A 21,491-nucleotide genomic window follows, 5' to 3' on the forward strand; every position below is an offset into this window, starting at 1 on the left:
AATGGATCAAAATTTATGTTCAATGATTTACATAGTTATTCACAGAGAGATGATAAACAGTGTCTAGTGAAGAAAGTTGAATATTCAGAATTAGGCTAAATTTTTAAACAGTTTTCTAGGTGTTAATATTTTCCAATTACTTTAGTAGATCACGAATTAATGCAAACACTATCATTTTAAATTAAGACTTTTTTTTTTTTTTATTCCTTTGAAAACATCCCCCCCACTTATAATATTTAAAATTATGACTATTTCAAAGTCAGTTCCACCAACATAATTGGTATATTATTGGTTTCCAACCATTTATGGGGGAACCAATATTTAAAAAAAATAAATGAAATCATATGGAATATTCATATCAGAGAAATTTTCAAAATCAGATGAGCTTTATACACATTTCAATGATATGGAAGAGAATTCTATTTACAAAGTTTAAGACAAAACTTGGAAACAATTTTAAGTAATCCTAATGCAAGCAGATTTTATATCAAACAGTTCCAATTTCAAAAATTTGGCAATCCGTAATGGCAATGATAAATCTTCTATAATAATTCTTGCTTTACTTCCAAATAGTTTCCAGAAATTAGTCCTGCATAACTGGGTTAATGTTGGAACCTCTTTTGATTTTGCTACCAGCCAGTCTTTTAATTCTTCATCTTTAATTCTCAAAAGGTATCTTTTGTTTTTCATCCATAGTTGTTTTTGAAAGTTTACGCCAACAGATATCATCAACTGCACAAGATATCTGTTCCCAGCTTTTGCTACGTGATAAAGTGGTGTAAATCCATAACTATCGCAGATATTCAGTTCGCAACCACAATAAATATACTGTTCAACTAAAGTGGACAGATTTAATTCAGCTGCAAGTTGTAGAGAGCACTGGTCTTTCATACAATTGGAGTTTAAATCGCAGTTATGTTGTAATAAGCTATTGATCACTTCATCTTCATTTCTAGAACTTGTATATGCTTTCCTATACTTGACTGCCTGTAAAGCAGCTAAGAAGGGTGTACAACCATGAATGTTGGAGATATTTACCTGCAAATAAAGTAACAAATTCTTTAACCTAATAGTAAATATAATACACAACCATAGTTGATGTAAAATTCTTTTTTACACAATTTTACTTTATATAATTATGTATATTTTTATAGAAAGACATTTGCAACACTAACTACCAATCTGTCAAACTCCCCTTGGCCTTTCACCATACGTAGCTAGAAGCAAATAAGGTTGAACACCAGGGATTTAAATTAACCATAAATTAACCTCAGTTAATTAGTAGATGAATTACTTAAGGACATATGCAGTGCTAAAATCCTTAACCAAGCAATGATTTTCTGTTTGTAAGAAAATAATTTCCTTCTCTTTATTACATAAAGAAAAAAATTCATTCTCTCTCTCTCGGTTCACATGTAATAACAACATTAAACAGAAAAGGTTTGAAGAAATTATCAGCACAATAATGTTCTTGCATCGACAATTATTCAGTGAGGGTGATGTTTTCTTTATTTAATTATATTCCACGCATTTAAAACATTATTAAAGCACAAATACTGCTTTGTAATTGAATAACTATTCTATGTCTGATGGCACATCTGATAAATTGGTGTATATATATATGCAGGGCTTTTTTTTTCAGCTGGAACGTTCCGGTAAACTTTCAGGACTTTAATGGTCCCTAAACACATATTTTATAAGTATTTCAAAACTAGGACTTCCTCATTTTAAATTCTCAATTATGGTCGTTGACGATGTAAATCAAGGGTCATCTTTGGTTCATCCAATCTAGTGCTGCCATTTTGTTTTGTTGACACTGAATCTCGAAGATAGAAGTTTTCGATCTTCGAGGTTCAGTTAGAATCAATAGTCAGCCGGAAATTATGGTAGTTACCGGAAGTGGAACTTCTATATGAACAAGCATATAAGCAGACTTCTCTATGCAAGTAGAGTCACTTTTACAACGCGGGTGAGTGAGGTTAACGTGTTTCGTGGAAGTTGTACTGCGATGAATAGTAAAATAACACAATTTTCCTCTTCCGCTCCCGCAACTAAAAAGTTAAAGCTAGAGAATAGTAAGTTTAGTGATAATGATGGGGCAAAAACAGACCCGATGGACAGCGATACAAAACTGGAGGGGTAAAACATGTGGCTGCTACAGTTGCTACAACGACGAGTAAAGGCGCACAAGAAGATCTGACCAACTGTTGGACTATAGACCACAAAGCTGATTTTTGCAATAAAAATGAATAGCTGTTGGTGAAGATTAAAAACATTGGCTGTAAAAATGTAAGGAAGCCGCAAGTTTGGGAGTAGAAAGGTATGAATATTTCAAACCCATGGGCAAATATTCAAATTTCTCATTATGGTATGAATAAAAAAGAGCAAATGACTTTACTACATAAAAAAAATTCACGATCATAAGAACAGTTCAGCTCACATCACATTACGCTAAAATTATAGAATCTGCTAAAGAACAAAGACTGGAGGTAGCTTATTCAAAGGCATTTGAACATGAGAAAGAAGTCACTTGTAATCTTCAGAACAGCATATCAAGTTGCAAAGAAAACCCAGGCTTTCAATGAACTTTGAATCAGAAATTGACCTCCAAGAATTGAATGGCAGTGACATGGGTCAAATTCTACTTCTACAAATGCTTGTATGAATATAACAAATCATATTGGAACTGAAATGAAAAAAATCCTTTTTAAAAAAATAATAGAGTCAAACTGTAGGATTTCCCTTTTGATTGACGAAAGCACACAATTAGCCAGTTGTCATCATTAATAATATATGTGAACACAATGCTACCTGATATGGAGCAACACACAAATATTTTTATTGACATTGTAGAGTTAGAAAATATATCTGCACAAGATATTTTCCATAGCTTGATGAATACCCTTAATGAATTGGGATTTCATGATGATTATTTGAAGAAAAATCTTATTGCCATTACCTGTGATGTTGGATATGAAAAAAAAAAAAGTAGTGGCTTTGATTAAGGAATGTTATCCTCACATTTTGGTTTGGCATTGTGCCAACCATAGACTTGAGCTCTCTGTTGGTGATGTTGTAAAAAAAAGACTTCCCAAAACAAATCAAACACTTCAAGTCATTTGTTGACAAACTTTACTGTCTCTATCACCAGTCACCCAAAAATGTCAGAGAACTAGCAAAGTAGCTGAAGTTCTTGACAAATAAATCTTCAAAATTGGAAGAATTTTAAGTACACGTTGGATGGCTTCTAGTTTTAGAAGTATTTCTGCAGTGTGGAAAGATTATGAAGCACTTGTGGCTCATTTTACAACAGCAAAACAAGATGAAAACAGAGACAAGTCTGAAAGAGTAATGTATGAAGGAATTTTGAGGAAATAACAAGTGTTGAATTTGTTTTGGATCTTGGATTGATGGGTGATGCTCTCCAAGAATTGCCAGAGCTTAGTATTGAACTGTAAGCAAGGGATATTAAACTCTACAAAGCTCATAGCAGTATATCAAGGCAGATTCGGCTATCTGAAGACAGGAAAGTCAATGCAGACCTTTTTATCGTGAAGCTGTACAAGCAGTTGAAAATCTGAATGATAAATGCACGTAAACACAAGAAAGATATTTAATTAACCAGATATTTCGGTCTGGAAATAGCAGACCATCCTCAGTGGTATTACAAGAACAGTTATAAAAAATACAAGCTCAATATTTTAAACAATAGATCGTTTAAAATAGAACAAGCCACATGATGTTATATCACTAAGTATGAAACGGAATATTTTGAAGTAGAGACATGATTTAAAAAAAAAAAAATTAATGAGTAATCTTACAACTGTTCTTGTAATACCACTGAGGATGGTCTGCTATTTCCAGACTGAAATATCTGGTTAATTAAATATCTTTGTGTTTACATGCATTTATCATTCAGTCTTATGTCACAAGTATCCTTAAAACAGCAGTTGAAAATCTGAAATTTAAAGGAGTGACTTTGGAGAAGAGGGTAACCAGTCGATCAATAAATGTGAATCGTTCTCTTGATCCTACAAAATTTTATGACTACTTGAAATAATGAATGGAAAATCGCTTTCTATCTGCAGAAGAGATGCAAATTCCAGAATGTTGGCCAGATGGTGCTGAAAAGAATATTACTTTTGGTGAGACTGAAGTGGAGAGTTTGTGTAAGAGGCTAAGAATTCCTGCTGCACTATTGCAGTTAATAAACAACATCAACAGCATCCCAATTTGTACTGCTGAATGTGAGTGTGGCTTTTCCCAGATGAACCTGATTATCACACTGAAAAGAGCTTCTCTATAAATGTGAGCAATGATGCTTATCAAGCTGGTTGGGCTTTCTCTGCCTGTTTTTCAATTCTTACCATATGTCAGTTCCTGGTTCCTGAAAGGCAGACATCTAGCAACAGACATGAAGAGTAAGGAACGAACTCATGAAGATGGCAACATCAGCATGGAAGCTATTTTTAAACTTTATTTTCACCTTTGCTTTAATGTCTAATGTTTTATTTCCATTTGATATATATAATATCCATTTGTCAAAAGTAAAAGAACGGGAGCTTCAAAGGCCTGGTATGTTTCGATTTTGTTGTGTTATGAAATGAGATGGTCGAGTTCCTGTAAACTTATATTTAGAAAAAAAGCCCCATATATATGATTTTAGGAAAGCACCACAAACTTGTTTAGCAAGGTGACTCAGATTTGACAAAAAGTATTTTTATTAAAAATAAAATTTTTATTTTTAATATAATAATTTCCACACTGTTTTGTGGAAATTGTTATATATATGTGCATGCAAAATCTACAGTCCTGTATAATTAACTGGGAGTAATAAGTAAGTGGTGAGGAAGCAGAGGACTGAAGAACAAGCTTTTTTTACTATCCAATGATAATTTGATGCAAGTGTGTGTGTGTGTGTGTGTATTTTATTCCTTTATGTACTGTACTTTCTGATTTTTTTTTTTTTGGAAAGCAATAACCAAATAGTAGGCAATATTCAATTTCTGAATGTTTTATCTTCTTGATGTTGACAATACAATCATAATGAATTTAAAAAAAGGAATGCAGGAACAAGGTGAAACGTTAAGCTGGCATCAAAAATAATGAAGAGAAAGTTTATGATTTCTGGAAATTCACAGCAAAACTTTAACAAAAGAACAGTATGCATCTAAAACAATATTCTACAGCAGGGGTTCTCAACCTATGGTACGCGTACCACAGTGGTACACGAGCCATTGCCAGGTGGTACGAAAACGGAGTATAAATAAAAGTGTAAATTAACATTTTTTTTGCTCGCAACATGAGTTGAGAATTAAAAATCTATGCACAAATATTTAACAGTTTTAATTAAAATATTTCATGCAACTAAATGAAAACAATTAGGTTTTACATTATCATTAAAAACTTTTGTATAATAATATACAAAAATAATACGGAAGTTCAATTTGAATTTAATAAGTATTAATCAAATGACAATGACAGAAAGTAACACGAATATATTTGATCAGGAAACAGTTTGTCCATTGTCGTTTGTTTAGCCGCGAGCCGCAGTTACAGTTAAGAAAGTAGTGTGTTAGATTATTGTCTTTGAATGTGAGATTTTATTTGTGAAATTGTCATATTTATATGTAGTTTGTGCCAGAGGATACAAACCGGAACATGAATAAGTGGTTAACGAGTGGGTCCTCAAAAACATCGAAGGGAGAAATGTGTGAAAGCAGGGGAAATAATTCTTCTCTGCCAGGAGCCACTACTTCGAATCCTAACCAACCAACGGAGGACATCATTGTACAAGAATGCAACAAAAAGTCGCATACAGCAGAACATAAATATAATCTTAGTTATTTATCATATGGTTTCACATATATTGGAGAAGAAACCGCACCTGTTCCGCAGTGCGAGATTTTTTATGAAACACTATCAAAACATTCGATGAAGCCTTACCTTCTTAAATGTCATTTTGAAACCAAGCATCGCGATTTATAACACAAACCTTTGGAATATTTCCAGAGGAAACTGTCCGATTTGTCAGCAAGGAAAAAACAAATATCCTCATTTTCAGGATTTAACACGAAGGCTCTGGAGGCATCTTATGAAGTCTTTAAGAATAGCTAAGGCAGGAAAAAGCTCACACGACCGGAGAGTCATTAATATTACCAGCAGCCACAGATATGGTTAGAATAATTTTGGGCAAAAAGGCAGCAAAACAACTTGAAATGATTCCATTATCCAATGACACCGTATCACAAAGAATTTCAGATTTGTCTTCAAATGTTAAGGAGCAGTTAATAGAAAAAGTTCAGGCTAGTACATATTTTTCCATAAAATTGGATGAAACTACTGACATTACCAGCATGGCCCATCTTCTTATGTATACAAGATTTATAGATGGGAAAACAGTGAAGGAAGAGTTCTTGTTTTCTGAACCACTGCCTGCTCGAACAACCTCAAATGAAATATTTTCAAAATTAGATCAATTTATGAAAATGAATGATATAGAATGGAATAAATGTGTTGGCATTTGTTCTGATGAAGCATGTGCAACGATTGGGAAACACAGTGGCGTTGTTACAAAAATTAAAGTAGCTCCACAAGCAAAATTTATACATTGTAGCATTCATTGTGAGGCTTTAGCCGCAAGAAATATGCCTGTTGCTCTGAAGACAGTTTTGAATGAAAGTGTGAGAATTGTTAACTTCATTAAGTCCAAAGCTATGAATTCACAACTATTTTCCATTTTGTGCAATGAAATGGGTGCTGAACATGATTCTCTTTTACTTCACACCGAAGTTAGGTGGCTGTCAAGGGGAAATGTATTGAGCCGCCTGTTTGAACTTCATTCAGAAGTGCAGATGTTTCTTTCTGAAAACCTCAGACTTGAATTATTTCACTGATGAACTGTGGCTTACCTGGCAGATTTATTTTGCATCCTCAACCAGCTGAACATGAGCTTGCAGGGTGCAGGTACTTCCTTATTCTTGGTACAGGATAAAACTGCGGCTCTTAGGAAAAAACTTTGCTTCATCATTAAAGAAATTGATAGTGAAAACACATGTTCCTTTCCATTGTTGGATGCTTTCTTAACTGAGAATAAAATTCTTCTTCATAGTGAACTGGCAGTGAATATAAAGAAGCATCTTGGGAGTCTAATCACAGATTTCAAGGAATACTTCCCTGAAAACCTGGCTTCAGAATTTTGGATCAGAGAGCCGTTTTCCATTGATGATACCTTACCAGAAACGTTAACTCCTTCTGAGAAAGATGAACTGATTGAGCTCTCCTGCGACGGAAGTCTCAGGCAAAACAATCAAGAGGATGGATTTAACAGACTTCTGGTTGGTAAGAAGAAATGAATATTCAATGATCTCAGAAAAAAGCTGTAAAATTTCTGTTGGTGTTTGCAACTACTTACCTTTGTGAATGTGGGTTTTCAACTCTCATTTACATCAAAAACAAGTACATGAATAAGTTGAATGTTGAACCTGATTTAAGACTCATATTAAGTGAATTGAAACCAGACATTAAGAAGCTGTGTTTAGCTAAACAAGCACAACCTTCCCACTGAAACAAGAATGTTAGTTCTGTAATTTTAAATATGTTATATTTATAGCTTGTACTGATTGTAAGTTTATTTGAGAACTGGAGTACCATTATCACGAATATGTTTGTCAAAATTTGTTTTATATATTCACTCATTATTATTTTAATTTCTAAAAATTGCACATTTTACAGAACAATCCATTGAATAGATTTGAAGAGTATCTGTATTTTATCCAATAAATATCTGAATAAAAAACTAAATAACTAAAATCGCTAGTTTTTACAGAAATGGTTATTTTGCCCCTGGGACCAACAAATCATGCTTTTCCAGAATAAATTGATTACTAGTACATCTAATATCCTGAATTAAATATAGTGGTACGCCACTGGAAAAGGTTGAGAACTCCTGTTCGACTGCTTCATTTCTCAAATTGCGGTACATGCACCACTAATGGTACATTACGCTATTTTTGATGGTACAATTTTTACACAAAATATATAAATAAATGTTCAGAAAAATGTATTTTAAGATTGTAACGAGTAGACTGTTCCAAGAATTTAGCTTGGCAAATCGAATAAAACGAAACAAATAAATTTTATTGCAGTTTTACGTGAATTTTCGGATGAAGTCTCATTCGCGTGTCATAAGGGTTTTCATATTTAATATTTATTTTGAAACAGTATTTTATAGTGGTACATATATTTTTTGATTCTTATTTAAGTGGTACAAAATTTTAAAAAGTTTGAGAATCCCTGTTCTACAGCATAGCAAGTAATGTATGTGTATAACAGTAGGAATTTATTTTTTTTTTAAGAGTTGTTCTTGTGAAGGAAAAAAAAAAAAACTAAAGGAGAATGATCGCTCCAAGGAACAGAGGAGAAAAAGAATGACGGCTTGAATTGATGGGCCTTGTTAGGAGCCTATAGAAAACTTTTGTTTTACATGAATCATCATCATCAAATTCCTGCCAAGTACCCTCAAGGGACATACAGGATATGATAGTACTACATGAAAAAATTACATCATTACTAACTTCCTATCTAAAATTTTCTTCCAAATCAGTCTGTTACTTGTCAAGACTACACCATTATCAGATCTTATATTTCTATCGTCTAAGGCACTTCGTACCGTACCAATCCACCTATATCTCGGTCCTCCTCTGGGTCGTTTTCCTGCCAACCTGGCAGGGAACACTTGTTTTGCTAATCTTTTTTCGCCCATTCTATTTAAGTGACCATACCACCTGAGATTAGCTCTGCTAACGCATTCCTGGATGCTGACAATGCCAAGTTCTTTCCTAATATCCTCGTTTTTAATATGATATTTCCATTGATGCCATCTGTTCACGCCTCTAATCTTTCTGAGGACTCTCATTTCTGCAGTCTCTAGTCTTTGGTCAAGTGTTTTACTTCTGACCCAGCTCTCAGATCCATAAGTTGAAACTGGTTTGAACACTGTCTTGTATACAGCTAATTTAGTGTTCCGACTAATTTCTCTCTTATTCCATATGAATTTATTCAATTGACTACCTACCATACCATGATTCTGTTGTCTATTTCTATATTGAATTTACCATCTTCACTAAAAATCGTGCGTAAGTAGCTGAAATGTTTTACTTGTTCCACATTCACAACACAGTTGACATTTTCAATGATTCTGCCTATTTTCATTGTCTTTGTCTTTTTATTGCTGACCTTCATACCATATCTATTACAACAGTTATTCTATTTAGTCAGAGAATCTTGCAGACTTGAAGCGGATTTATTCAGAAGTATAACATCATCTGCAGAAAGCAAAGAGCTGACATTAACACCTCCAATTTTGATATCATGTTTAATACCACTTTCCTTCATAATGTGATCCATATAGATAATGAATAACAGAGGGGATAATGTACATCCTTGTCTCACACCAGATTTAACATTAAACCATCTTCCTGTACTTCCTTCAATTCTAACTGCTCACTTACAACTCAAATAAAGACTAAGTATTGCTTGATATAATGCCCCATTGACACCATATAACTGTAGCATATTGAATAGCTTCTCTCTTGGCACCTTGTCATATGCCTTTTCCAAATCGACAAAACTTAAATACAGATCTTTGTTATATTCCCATGTTTTCTCGACTATTTGTCGTAAAGTGAAGATCTGATCCTGACAGCCTCTATTTGGCCTGAATCCAGCTTGTTCTTCACACAGCTTTTCTTCCACAATTCTTCTCAATCGTTTCTCACGTATACTTGCATAGATCTTGCCAGGAACACTTAGTAGGGAAATACCTCTGTGATTCTCACATTCAGTTTTATTTCACTTTTTATATATGGGTACTATGAGAGCTCTACTCCAATCATCGGGAATTCGTCACCCTCTGTCCAGGCTTTCTGCACTATGCAGTGCAGCCACTGTAAGACTTTTATACCACCATACTTCAGCATTTCTTGCCGAATATCATCTACTCCTGCTGCCTTTCCACATTTTAAGCCTTTGATGGCTTTTTCTACCTCAAATATGGATATGTATTCCTGACTGCATGCCTGGTCAGTGTTTTTTTTTACCACTGTGCTGTCATCACTGCTTGTTACATTTAGCAGTTTTTCAAAGTAATTACTCTATACTTCAAGGATATCTTTTTCTTCCATTTTCATGTCACCTTTATCATCTCCAACTTCTTTTACAGCACTCTTTCCTCCATTCCTAAGCTTCTTCAACAACCTCCAGAATATCTTACCACCTTCTTGATATTTATTTTCTATGTTCTTGCCAAAGTCCTCCCATGACTTTTTTTTAGCTAGTTTTACACAGTGTTTAGCATTCTTGCATTTGTCTCTGTATTCTCAAAGAGCACAAGCTGACTTATTTGGCAGGAACTTTTGCTATGCTTTCTTTTTTTCCTTCACTGCCTCTTTAACTTCCTGTGTCCACCATGGAGTTCTAATTTTTCTATCCCTGCAGACAACTTCACCACATGCCTCTCTAGCTGAATCAATCAGGGCTTTCCTCAAGGGTTGCCATTTAGTCTCCAAGGTTTGATTCCTGTTCTCAAACACTTTCATTTTTTCTTCAATAAACTTTGTGTATTTTAGTCTACAGTTCACATCTGAGAGCTGCTCAACTTTTATTCGCTTTAAAACTTTCTTACATGTTATTCTTTTCAATATGAAATTCAATTTTATCCTGCTCAAGACTAAATAGTGATCACTTCCAATTTCAAATCCTCTGTACACTCTGGTGTCCTGCACCAGGGAGAAAACATCACTATCAACAATAACATAGTCAATGAGACTTCTTATTCCTTGCCTCTTCTCTCCATGTGAATCTGTGCACATTTTTATGTTGGAACATGGTGTTAGTAATAACCAGTCCATGTCCTGAGCAGAAATCCAACAAATATTTGCCATTATTATTAGCTTTGCTCTTTTCTCGAAATTTTCCCAAAATATTTTTGTATGTCTCACAATCATTTCCTACTCTGCTATTTAGATCCCCAACAAGGACCAACTTTTCCTTTTTCATTGTGTCAGTTGCTTTTTCTAAAGCATCGAAAAATTCCTCCACTTCTACCTTAGTAGAACCTTCTGTGGGACCATAGGCGCAAATAAGTCTCATTGTCCAGTTCCCCATTCTCATATTTATCCACATTACTGTACTTGAGACTGCCTGCCATTCAAGAAGATTAGCCTCGTATTTTGTGTGGAATACTATGGCTACTCCTTCTTCTTTTCCTTGATTGTCATTGCCTGAATATAACATTTTGTATTTATTGCTCAGAAAGATCTCACCAGTTTTTGTCTTTTTGTTTCAGTCACCCCTATTATGTCTATCTGGTACTTATCTAATTCCTCAGCTAGCTCCATTTCTTTGCCATTCAGGCTTCTTATGTTGATAGTACCGATCTTTAACTCTGGTGATGTTGAGTTGGGGTGTGTTTTCAGATTTGTTCCAGTAGCTGACTTTTCGCTGTTCACCCTGGTTCCCTGGTGAAAACAGCGGGGGCTTTGTTTAACCGGGCGACGCCCCAGCCGGCATGAAATTTGTCATGTTGTACCATCATTTTTTTATTTTGGTTTAACCAATAAGAATACAATTTGGTCAGCTAAATCCCAAATTGTCAGCCCATCCTCGTTCGTTCAGTATCCAAGTAGATACCCAACAGGGTGCACCAAGAGAAAGTGGGGATTGGACATTAGGTCAGAAGCCCTGGTCGGTTCTCCGCATTCCTTTAAAGGCTATGTGGAGGTCTCCTCTCAGTTATACAGCTTTGACCCAAATCCTGTTCATTAAAAGTTGTATGCCTACCATGCATTAATACTGTCAATATGATACAGGTTAATGTAATTCAGGAACCATACTCTGGAAACCAAATACTCAACTTAAAGCAAACTGCCTCAAAAAAAGCAAGATATTAGGCCTTTCACTAAGCAATAGACTTCGTATAACACCTAAAGGTATTCAAAATCATTTGAAATTCAAATCCATGGCCTATTGGAGAGTAAGCACTAACTACTCAGGCAATAGGGCCAGCAAGAAACTGACTGGCAGTACAACAAAGTTTGAAGAGGAATGATGTTAATAGTTGCATCTGAAAATGTGACAGTATTATAAGGGGAGAGCAGATTTGGGATTTCTATAATGAGAGCAGTTGCTCAGAGAAGAGGCAGTACTGAGAGCTGGTTTTTTTTTTTTTTTTTTTTTTTTTTTTTAGATGACAGTACTGAGCTCAGGTACACCAGCATTAATTGAGAAATTTGATGAAAAAAAAAATCCACCATAACCCACAGTGAATGGCAAGAAAGGAAGCTGGGAATTCATCTGCAAAATCAAGGAAGAATATCATATGATGGTAGCTTGGTAAGAAGGCTATGATGCCAGACTATCAAATGCACTGGAATCATCAAGAGCAACCACTTGAGTTTCTCTGAACTTTTCCATGGCTTCCAACCAAAGGTGTGTGCAAGTCTCCAAATAGTGGAGTACTACTTGGAGACTTACCTACTGATGACCTTTTCCACTATTTTTGAGAGTAGCAAGTTCAGAGAAATAGTTTGATTAGCTGACTTTCATCCCCTTTTTTGGCTGCGTATGGTATAAGAGTCTTACAGTGGCTGCACTGCATAGTTCAGAAAGCCTGGACAGAGGGACGAATTCCTGATGATTGGAATAGAGCTCTCATAGTACTCATATATAAAAAGGGAAATAAAACTGAATGTGAGAATTAGAGGTATTTCCCTACTGAGTGCTCCTGGCAAGATCTATGCAAGTATACTTGAGAAACGGTTGAGAAGAATTGTGGAAGAAAAGCTTGGTGAAGAACAAGCTGATTCAGGCCAAATAGAGGCTATCAGGATCAGATGTTCACTTTATGACAAATAGTCGAGAAAGCATGGGAATATAACAAAGATCTGTATTTAAGTTTTGTCGATTTGGAAAAGGCATATGACAAGGCGCCAAGAGAGAAGCTATTCAATACACTACAGTTATATGGTGTCAATGGGACATTATATCAAGCAATACTTAGTCATTATTTGAGTTGTAAGTCGGCACTTAGAATTGAAGGAAGTACAGGAAGATGGTTTAATGTTAAAACTGGTGTGAGACAAGGATGTACATTATCCCCTCTGTTATTCATTATCTATATGGATCACATTATGAAGGAAAGTGGTATTAAACATGATATCAAAATTGGAGATGTTAATGTCAGCTCTTTGCTTTCTGCAGATGATGTTATACTTCTGAATAAATCTGCTACAAGTCTGCAAGATTCTTTGACTAAATTGAATAGCTGTTGTAATAGATATGGTATGAAGGTCAGCAATAAAAAGACAAAGACAATGAAAATAGGCAGAATCATTGAAAATGTCAACTGTGTTGTGAATGGAGAAACTGTGGAACAAGTAAAACATTTCAACTACTTAGGCATGACTTTTAGTGAAGTTGGCAAATTAAATATAGAAATAGACAACAGAATCAGCAAAGCTGGTATGGTGGGAAGTCAACTGAATAACATATGGAATAAGAGAGAAATTAGTCGGAACACTAAATTAGCTGTATACAAGACAGTGTTCAAACCAGTTTCAACTTATGGATTTGAGAGCTGGGTCAGAAGTAAAACACTTGACCAAAGACTAGAGACAGCAGATATGAGAGTCCTGAGAAAGATTATAGACGTGAACAGATGGCATCAATGGCAATATCATATTAAAAATGAGGATATTAGGAAAGAACTTGACATTGTCAGCATCCAGGAATTCATTAGCAGAGCTAATCTCAGGTAGTACGGTGACTTAAACAGAATGGGTGAAGAAAGATTAGCAAAACAAGCATTCTCTGCCAGGCTGGCAGGAAAACGACCCAGAGGAAGGCGAAGATATAAGTGGATTGATACGGTACAAAGTGCCTTAGGCGACAGAAATATAAGATCTGATAATATTGGAGTCTTGACAAGTAACAGACTGATTTGGAAGAAAATTGTAGATAGGAAGTTAGTAATGATGTAATTTTTTTCATGTAGTACTATCATATCCTGTACACCCCTTGAGGGTACATGGCAGGAATTTGATGATGATGACAAAACAATCTAGAAAAGGTGTGTTCTGCAGCACAACCTTTTAAGTACAACTGGAGGAATACCAGGGCCATGAGACTTATCAAGGCTGCTGCTGAGGACTTTTCTGTCTTTCTGATGAAATTTCAGAGGACGCATATGTAGTACTTTGAGTAATGGTAGGAGGAGTTCTGCCGTGGTTGTCTATGCAAAAGTTGGAGGGAAAAAATTGATGCCAAGAGATCTACCTTTTCTTTGGGAGATATTGCCATTGTACTATCAGGATGTGAGAGAGGCAAAAAAAATGGAAGGTCAAAAGTTGCATCCTACAGCCTTGGCAAGTGACCAGAAGACAAGTGCTATTAGGACATGGCATAAGCTTGGGGCATTCGTCCCTTACAAAGTTTTCCTTGAAAACTGACTTTTTTTCTTTTCTTCTTTTTGCAGTTGCTACAAGCTATAGTGTAGGCTGAATGAGAGGCTGGAGTTTTGACTGAAGTCATATACTGGAGTATATGTTGCATTTTTAGTGTGGTGCTTTGGCACAGTTATTGGAGAACCAGGGTTTGGATAAAGGTTGAGGATTTTGAGTGGAGTGGGTAATATAAGAAGTCATCACAGTGAGAATAATTTGAGGAGCAGGTGCTAGGATATAATCCACGCATGGAAATGATCCATAAAAGTCCCACAGGAAATGAGAATGTTAATGATTGGGAGGAGATTGATCTGTAACAAAGGAGACATGGACAAAGTTATGGCCAGACTTGTTAAGAGAAGATTTAACATCAATGGTGCATTTAGAGAGAGAGAAGGGGGAGGAGGACTAGTTAAGAAAAAAGCCCAAAGTGTTGAGAAAATGAAAATAATTATCTGGAACTCTGGTGGGTTCATGGACAATGCATTAAGTCACTGATGACAGCAAAGAGTTCGGCTTCTTTATCAGCCTTTTTACTTACTACCCTCTTCCTTCATTCCTATGCCTTTGCTCTTTGGAATAGTCTTTCCCAATGGCAATAACCCTCCTCTCCTGAAGAAACAAATTCCTTTCTTCTGTCTAACTTCTGTTTGTCCACTTGCCCATAAACAACACTGCCATTTCATAGGTATTGGGGCTTATGCATAGGGGAGATTTATCTCTGTGTGTGTGTGTGTGTGTGTGTGTGTGTGTGTGTGTGTGTGTGTGTAAAATCAGCCAGAGAACTCATTGCATGTTGATTGTAATTAGTGCTTGTTGAACTCTCAATGGTCTTGTGACTTCGTTTCAGTAGATCATTCAGATTTCAACAAGTACAACTTAGAATATTGAATTGTTCATAGTAGAAAATACTTGCATTTGATAAAATTCAGATAATATTGTGTTTAAAGTGTGAAATATAAAGATAATAAACTAGCTTATAAAATTAAAGATGCATAACAGATTTGAAATTATATTATATTATTTATAATTTTTTTATGCCAGGATTTAGTATTGTACAGTGTAACTAAAATTAACTTAAATATTCTACTGAGCTAAATGTAAGAGTGGGTCCAAAGGTTTGGTACGTGTTAGTGTAAGCGCTTGAGGCTGTGTGCTACTAGGAGCAGGTGTGCATAACAATAGTCACGTGATTTCCTGCTGCAGAAAAAGTGCTGACTTCATTCAGAGTTTGAGACTAAGATAGCACTGCACAAGGTGTTTCAGGAGAGGATAGGGGGCGCTATGTGATGCGTAATATAAGGGATTGCAGGAGGAGGAACAAGGCTTTTTTTCCTGAGATCTCGTGGTCATAAGGAGAGGGTTGAAGTAGCTGGTTCCAGACTGAACGGCGGGCGAGGATGCGTCGCAGCGGGAAGTTTGAATCGAGCAGTCCCTGAAATTACGGACGGAGTTCCAACACGACGCAACTAACTTTCATTACGAGCGGGTGCTGAGTCTTCAATGTTCCCGTGTAGTCCTCAGATATTGAAGGTAACCATAGTCCATGTCGAGGATAGCCACTTAGCAGATATATAACGCCGCACGTTGTCCAAACAAAGAATCGAGTCTCAGGTGCTTCCACGACAGCATCAGCCAGCAGACCCATTAAGAAATCATGTGAAGGTAATGTAGACGTTTTATTATTTGTGTTTTGGAAGCCTGTGAGTTAGTGAAGAAATTTAGATGCAAGAGACTTGATAAAGCAGAACAATATCAACTGGTGACTTAAGTAAAATGATGGTAAAAATGAAAAAAAAAAAAAAAAATGATGGTACAACATGACAAAATTTCATGCTGGCTGGGGCGTCACCCGGTTAAACAAGACCCCCGTTGTTTTCGCCAGGGAACCAGGGCGAACAGCGAAAAGTCAGCTACTGGAACAAATCTGAAAACAAACCCCAACTCAACATCACCAGAGTTAAAGATTGGTACTATCAACATAAGAAGCCTGAATGGCAAAAAAATGGAGCTAGCTGAGGAATTAGATAAGTACCAGATCGACATAATAGGTGTGACTGAAACAAAAAAGACCAAAACTGGCGAGATCTTTCTGAGTAATAAATACAAAATGTTATATTCAGGCAATGACAATCAAGGAAAAGAAGAAGGAGTAGCCATAGTATTCAACACAAAATATGAGGCTAATCTTCTTGAATGGCAGTCAGTCTCAAGTAGAGTAATGTGGGCAAATATGAGAATGGGGAACTGGACAATGAGACTTATTTGTGCCTATGGTCCCACAGAAGGTTCTACTAAGGTAGAAGTAGAGGAATTTTTTAAGGCTTTAGAAAAAGCAACTGACACAATGCAAAAGGAAAAGTTGATCCTTGTTGGGGATCTAAATAGATCTAAATAGATCTAAATAATAATGGCAAATATTTGTTGGATTTCTGCTCAGGACATGGATTGGTTATTACTAACACAATGTTTCAACATAAAAACATGCACAAATTCACATGGAGAGAAGAGGCAAGGAATAAGAAGTCTCATTGACTATGTTATTGTTGATAGTGATGTTTTCTCCCTGGTGCAGGACACCAGAGTGTACAGAGGATTTGAAATTGGAAGTGATCACTATTTAGTCTTGAGCAGGATAAAATTGAATTTCATATTGAAAAGAATAACATATAAGAAAGTTTTAAAGCGAATAAGTTGAGCAGCTCTCAGATGTGAACTGTAGACTGAAATACACAAAGTTTATTGAAGAAAAAATGAAAGAGTTTGAGAACAGTAACCAAACCTTAGAGATTCAGTGGCAAGCCTTGAAGAAAACCCTGATTGATTCAGCCAGAGAGACATGTAGTGAGACTGTCTGCAAGGATAGAAAAATTAGAACTCCATGGTGGACACAGGAAGTTAAAGAGGCAGTGAAGGAAAAGAAGAAAGCATATCAAAAGTTCCTGTCAAATAAGTCAGCTTGTGCTCTTAGAGAATATAGAGACAAATGCAAGAATGCTAAACACTGTGTAAAACTAGCTAAACCAAAGTCATGGGAAGACTTTGGCAAGAATCTAGAAAATAAATATCAAGGTGGCGGCAAAATATTCTGGAGGTTGTTGAAGCTTAGGAATGGAAGAAAGAGTGCTGTAAAATGAGTTAGAGATGATAAAGGTGACATGAAAACAGGAGAAAAAGATATCCTTGAAGTATAGAGTAATTACTTTGAAAAACTGTTAAATGAAACAAGCAGTGATGACAGCACAGTGGTAAAAAACACTGACCAGGCATGCAGTCAGGAATACATATCCATACTTGAAGTAGAAAAAGCCATCAAAGGCTTGAAATGGGGAAAGGCAGCAGGAGTAGATGATATTCAACCAGAAATGCTGAAGTATGGTGGTATAAGAGTCTTACAGTGGCTGCACTGCATAGTGCAGAAAGCCTGGACAGAGGGACAAATTCCCGATGATTGGAGTAGAGCTCTCAGTACCCATATATAAAAAGTGAAATAAAACTGAATGTGAGAATTACAGAGGTATTTCCCTACTGAGTATTCCTGGCAAGATCTATGCAAGTATACTTGAGAAACGGTTGAGAATTGTGGGAGAAAAGCTTGGTGAAGAACAAGCTGGATTCAGGCTAAATAGAGGCTGTCAGGATCATATCTTCACGTTACGACAAATAGTCGAGAAAGCATAGGAATATAACAAAGATCTGTATTTAAGTTTTGTCGATTTGGAAAAGGCATATGACAAGGTGCCAAGAGAAGCTATTCAATACGCTGCAGTTATATGGTGTCAATGGGGCATTATATCAAGCAATACTTAGTCTTTATTTTGACTGCTATGGAAATGATGATCTAGCTTTCTCTCACCTCCAAGCCACTTCAAAGTCCCCCCAAAAAAGCAGGATAGTGCTTTCAACAAGAGGCAATGAAATCATCTGACATGAGAATAGAGAACCTATGCATAAATGCTCTTTGAGATATAAAAAAAGTAGTGAGTAGTAGCTGAAAAAATAACAGACCTGTAGAAATTTGTAAATTTAAAAATAAAGTAATTATAATTTGATGTGGTAATGTAGTCAAATTATGTTAGGATAATTTTGCCACTTACTTGAGCTCCATGCATCACCAAAAGTTCTACCATTTGTTTTGGAATGCATAGGGAACTACAGGCATAGAAGAGAGCATTATTGCCACATGAATCCACAGTCGTGACATCTGCTCCATTTTGAAGAAGATACTGGATGACTGGTGTATTATGCCAGATGCATGCAGAAATAAGAGGTGTATGACCTTCATTATCTTGATGATTGATGTCACTACCAGCTTTTAACAACATATGCACAATATCTATGAAAAAAACATTTAGAAAGATCCAAATCAATGGTCCTTTTAAAGAAATCAAAATGGTTTGATAGCACTACACTGCCAAAAACACAAAAGATTTTACATGAAAAAACTTGTCATAGTTAAAGACATTTACATCTACTTTGTAATTTAATCTTATCCAGACTGAATAAACTGCTAACTTGTGGTTTATAAGGTATTAGATAATTTTAACTTTGATAACACATGACATGCAGGAGTGAACTGTCCCATGCTGTAATTGCTTGTAGGGCAGGTCATAAGAAATTTTGGGTTTGTGTATCAGACAGACATGTCCGAAATCATGGAAAATATACTCTTCAACAAAAGAGCTATATACCGGACAAAATTAAAGAACCAATAATCAATAGAATTTCTATATATGGTGGTACAAAAGGGTAGATATGGATTACACAAGAACATATAACCTAGAGATATGAATCACATGCAAGTGTGTGTGCTGCAATTAAGGCAGAAAAGAAAGGCTATAAATAGAAATATTCTACAAAATAAATACCCAATAGTTGAGAGTATTTTTGTGGGGAGGTACAATAAATTACTATGAGATTATGTAACCCACAGCTATGCATCCCACATTTATGTAGGAAAATAAAAAAAAATGGAATGTGCTGTTATTATATAGCTAGTTAAAGTAAATAACTTATTTTTAAATATGAAACATACAAGATCACAAAACAACCTTTAACACCAGAGTGTTGTGTATGGGCAAGCAGCCATAGTCCTTGTGAAAAACAATATAGAAAAGTCTGCTCTTTGGAACAACCTGTGGAGGAACGTTGAGGGTCAGTTTACTAGAGCAGAACACACAAAAAATACCTATAAAAAGGCATAATGTAGAAACAAATACTGACTGCTATTAGACATTGCAAGCATCCTTAAGAGAAGTTTCTTGAACACATCCCTAACTGTGAGAAGAGCATTTTGATGTTAGATAGGCTCGAAATTGTTGAAGTATTAGAAGCTGTACAGGTGAGAAGTAGTCTGAACAGAAGAGTCCTCCCAATCACCCAACCCTATGCACCTTATGGACAAGAGGTATATGTTAGTCCTAGAAAAGAAATCTTATCCTGACTGAGATCTGAATACCATAAAAAAAGTGTGTGTGTGGGGGGGATTCTCTCCTATGAGAAACAGAACCATGCCCTGATAGTTAAAGTCACAGCCAAATTAATTTCAATCCACTGATAAACAGCAAGGAGATCACTGCATAAAACATTGGATTTGAGATCCTCCACAGCCTGAACCATTTGAGTACTGCATGATTGCTGAATGACAAAGACTGGAGTAAACTATCTTCAGCAAAACCACGAGCAGGACCAGAAAGCCATCAGTATAAAGGGGGTTAGGTGTTGGCTAAGTCCAGTCCAAAGAGAGGGAACAATCCACCTATGACATACACTGAACTAACGGGAGAGGGGGGAAAGCCTCTATGCCAGATATCAATGTCTTGGTAAATGTCAGGAGTGACCATATGCTTTACTCCAAATCTCCATTGCTCATGTTCAAAGGTGGTTAAAGTGAGAAAACTGGCTAAGAGAGCCGTAGCCGAATGAAAAATGGTCAAATATACAGTATAATACACTGCTAATCACTAATTAATTGGTGGCCTCCCAAGTAGGAAAGAAATTAGCTGATGATGACAACCTTTTTTGAGAGGACTGAAGTGAGGTCAGTGGGACAACAGTTTCTTGACAGACTTCTTTAAAAGTATGGGCAAGATTTAAGTATTCTATTAGATAGACTCATATCTATTAGATATGCGTGTAAACAACTTGAATAGATGATAATAAGAGATGTTAATTTTGCGATGCAAATCTTTGGAAGAACAGGTGTGTGTGTGTGTTGGGGGGTTAACCATTTGGACCAGGAACTTATTGGTATTCAGATTAATGAGATTTTTCTTATGTCTTTCTGGTGAAAGATTAAATGGCATATAGGCTGTTCATGGTCTAGTGGGAAGTGATTTTCCTTACATGAGCTTCTTCACATGAACTATTGAGTGCAGCTTCTGAAGCTGCACTCAATAGCTCACATGTGAGGAAGAAGGAGTTCTGAATCCCACATAAGCAGGAGGCAAGTCCTATGCACCTACACTTTAAGTCTGATTTAGATTCACTGATGGTTTTTCCATAAATGCTGGTTACTACAATGTATATAGAGCATGAAGCTGAAGGTTCCAATGAGTCCATCTGAGACATGGAAAAATTCCTGTTATGGATTGCCTATGACATACACTGAACTAACGGGAGAGGGGGGGAAGCCTCTATGCCAGATATCAATGTCTTGGTAAATGTCAGGAGTGACCATATGATTTACTCCAAATCTCCATCACATCTAACAGAAAACCACAAACTGGATAGCAGTTTCAGAAATGAAATGTCTCTACTTGAATAGTACTTTATTCTCATGTCCATTTATTTATTTCTTCAGCTATATTCCTTCTGTAGTATTCTAAAAAAAAATATGTGAAGTCCTAAAGAATGAAATCTACTTCCATTAATTTTGACAGTATTTCCAAGAAAACCCTTTAAACCTGCTTTGAAGACTGCTTGAAGTAAAATAGTTAAAAAATAATAATCATGAAACTGAAAATTTGTCATTCTGAAAACATTTCATCA

General features: G+C 35.9%; 1 protein-coding gene across 1 annotated transcript in view; it reads right to left on the reverse strand.

Moving 5' to 3' along the window:
* Positions 1–364: 364 nt before the first annotated feature.
* The window catches only part of LOC150106957 (uncharacterized), an 85,621-nt gene continuing 64,494 nt past the window's right edge, over positions 365–21,491 (reverse strand). Inside the window, exons 4-5 of the mRNA XM_090392845.1 lie at positions 18,599–18,837; positions 365–1,038 (exon numbers count right to left, since the gene is read on the reverse strand). Of these exons, the coding sequence (XP_090248971.1) occupies positions 457–1,038; positions 18,599–18,837 (821 nt within the window). The 3' untranslated portion in view covers positions 365–456. The remainder of the gene's footprint in view (positions 1,039–18,598; positions 18,838–21,491) is intronic.

The sequence above is a fragment of the Typopeltis vanoorti genome, chromosome 5 (genome assembly GCF_054136105.1).
Source record: "Typopeltis vanoorti isolate ZY-2024b chromosome 5, IOZ_Tvanoo_1.0, whole genome shotgun sequence".
NCBI lineage: Eukaryota > Metazoa > Arthropoda > Arachnida > Uropygi > Thelyphonidae > Typopeltis > Typopeltis vanoorti.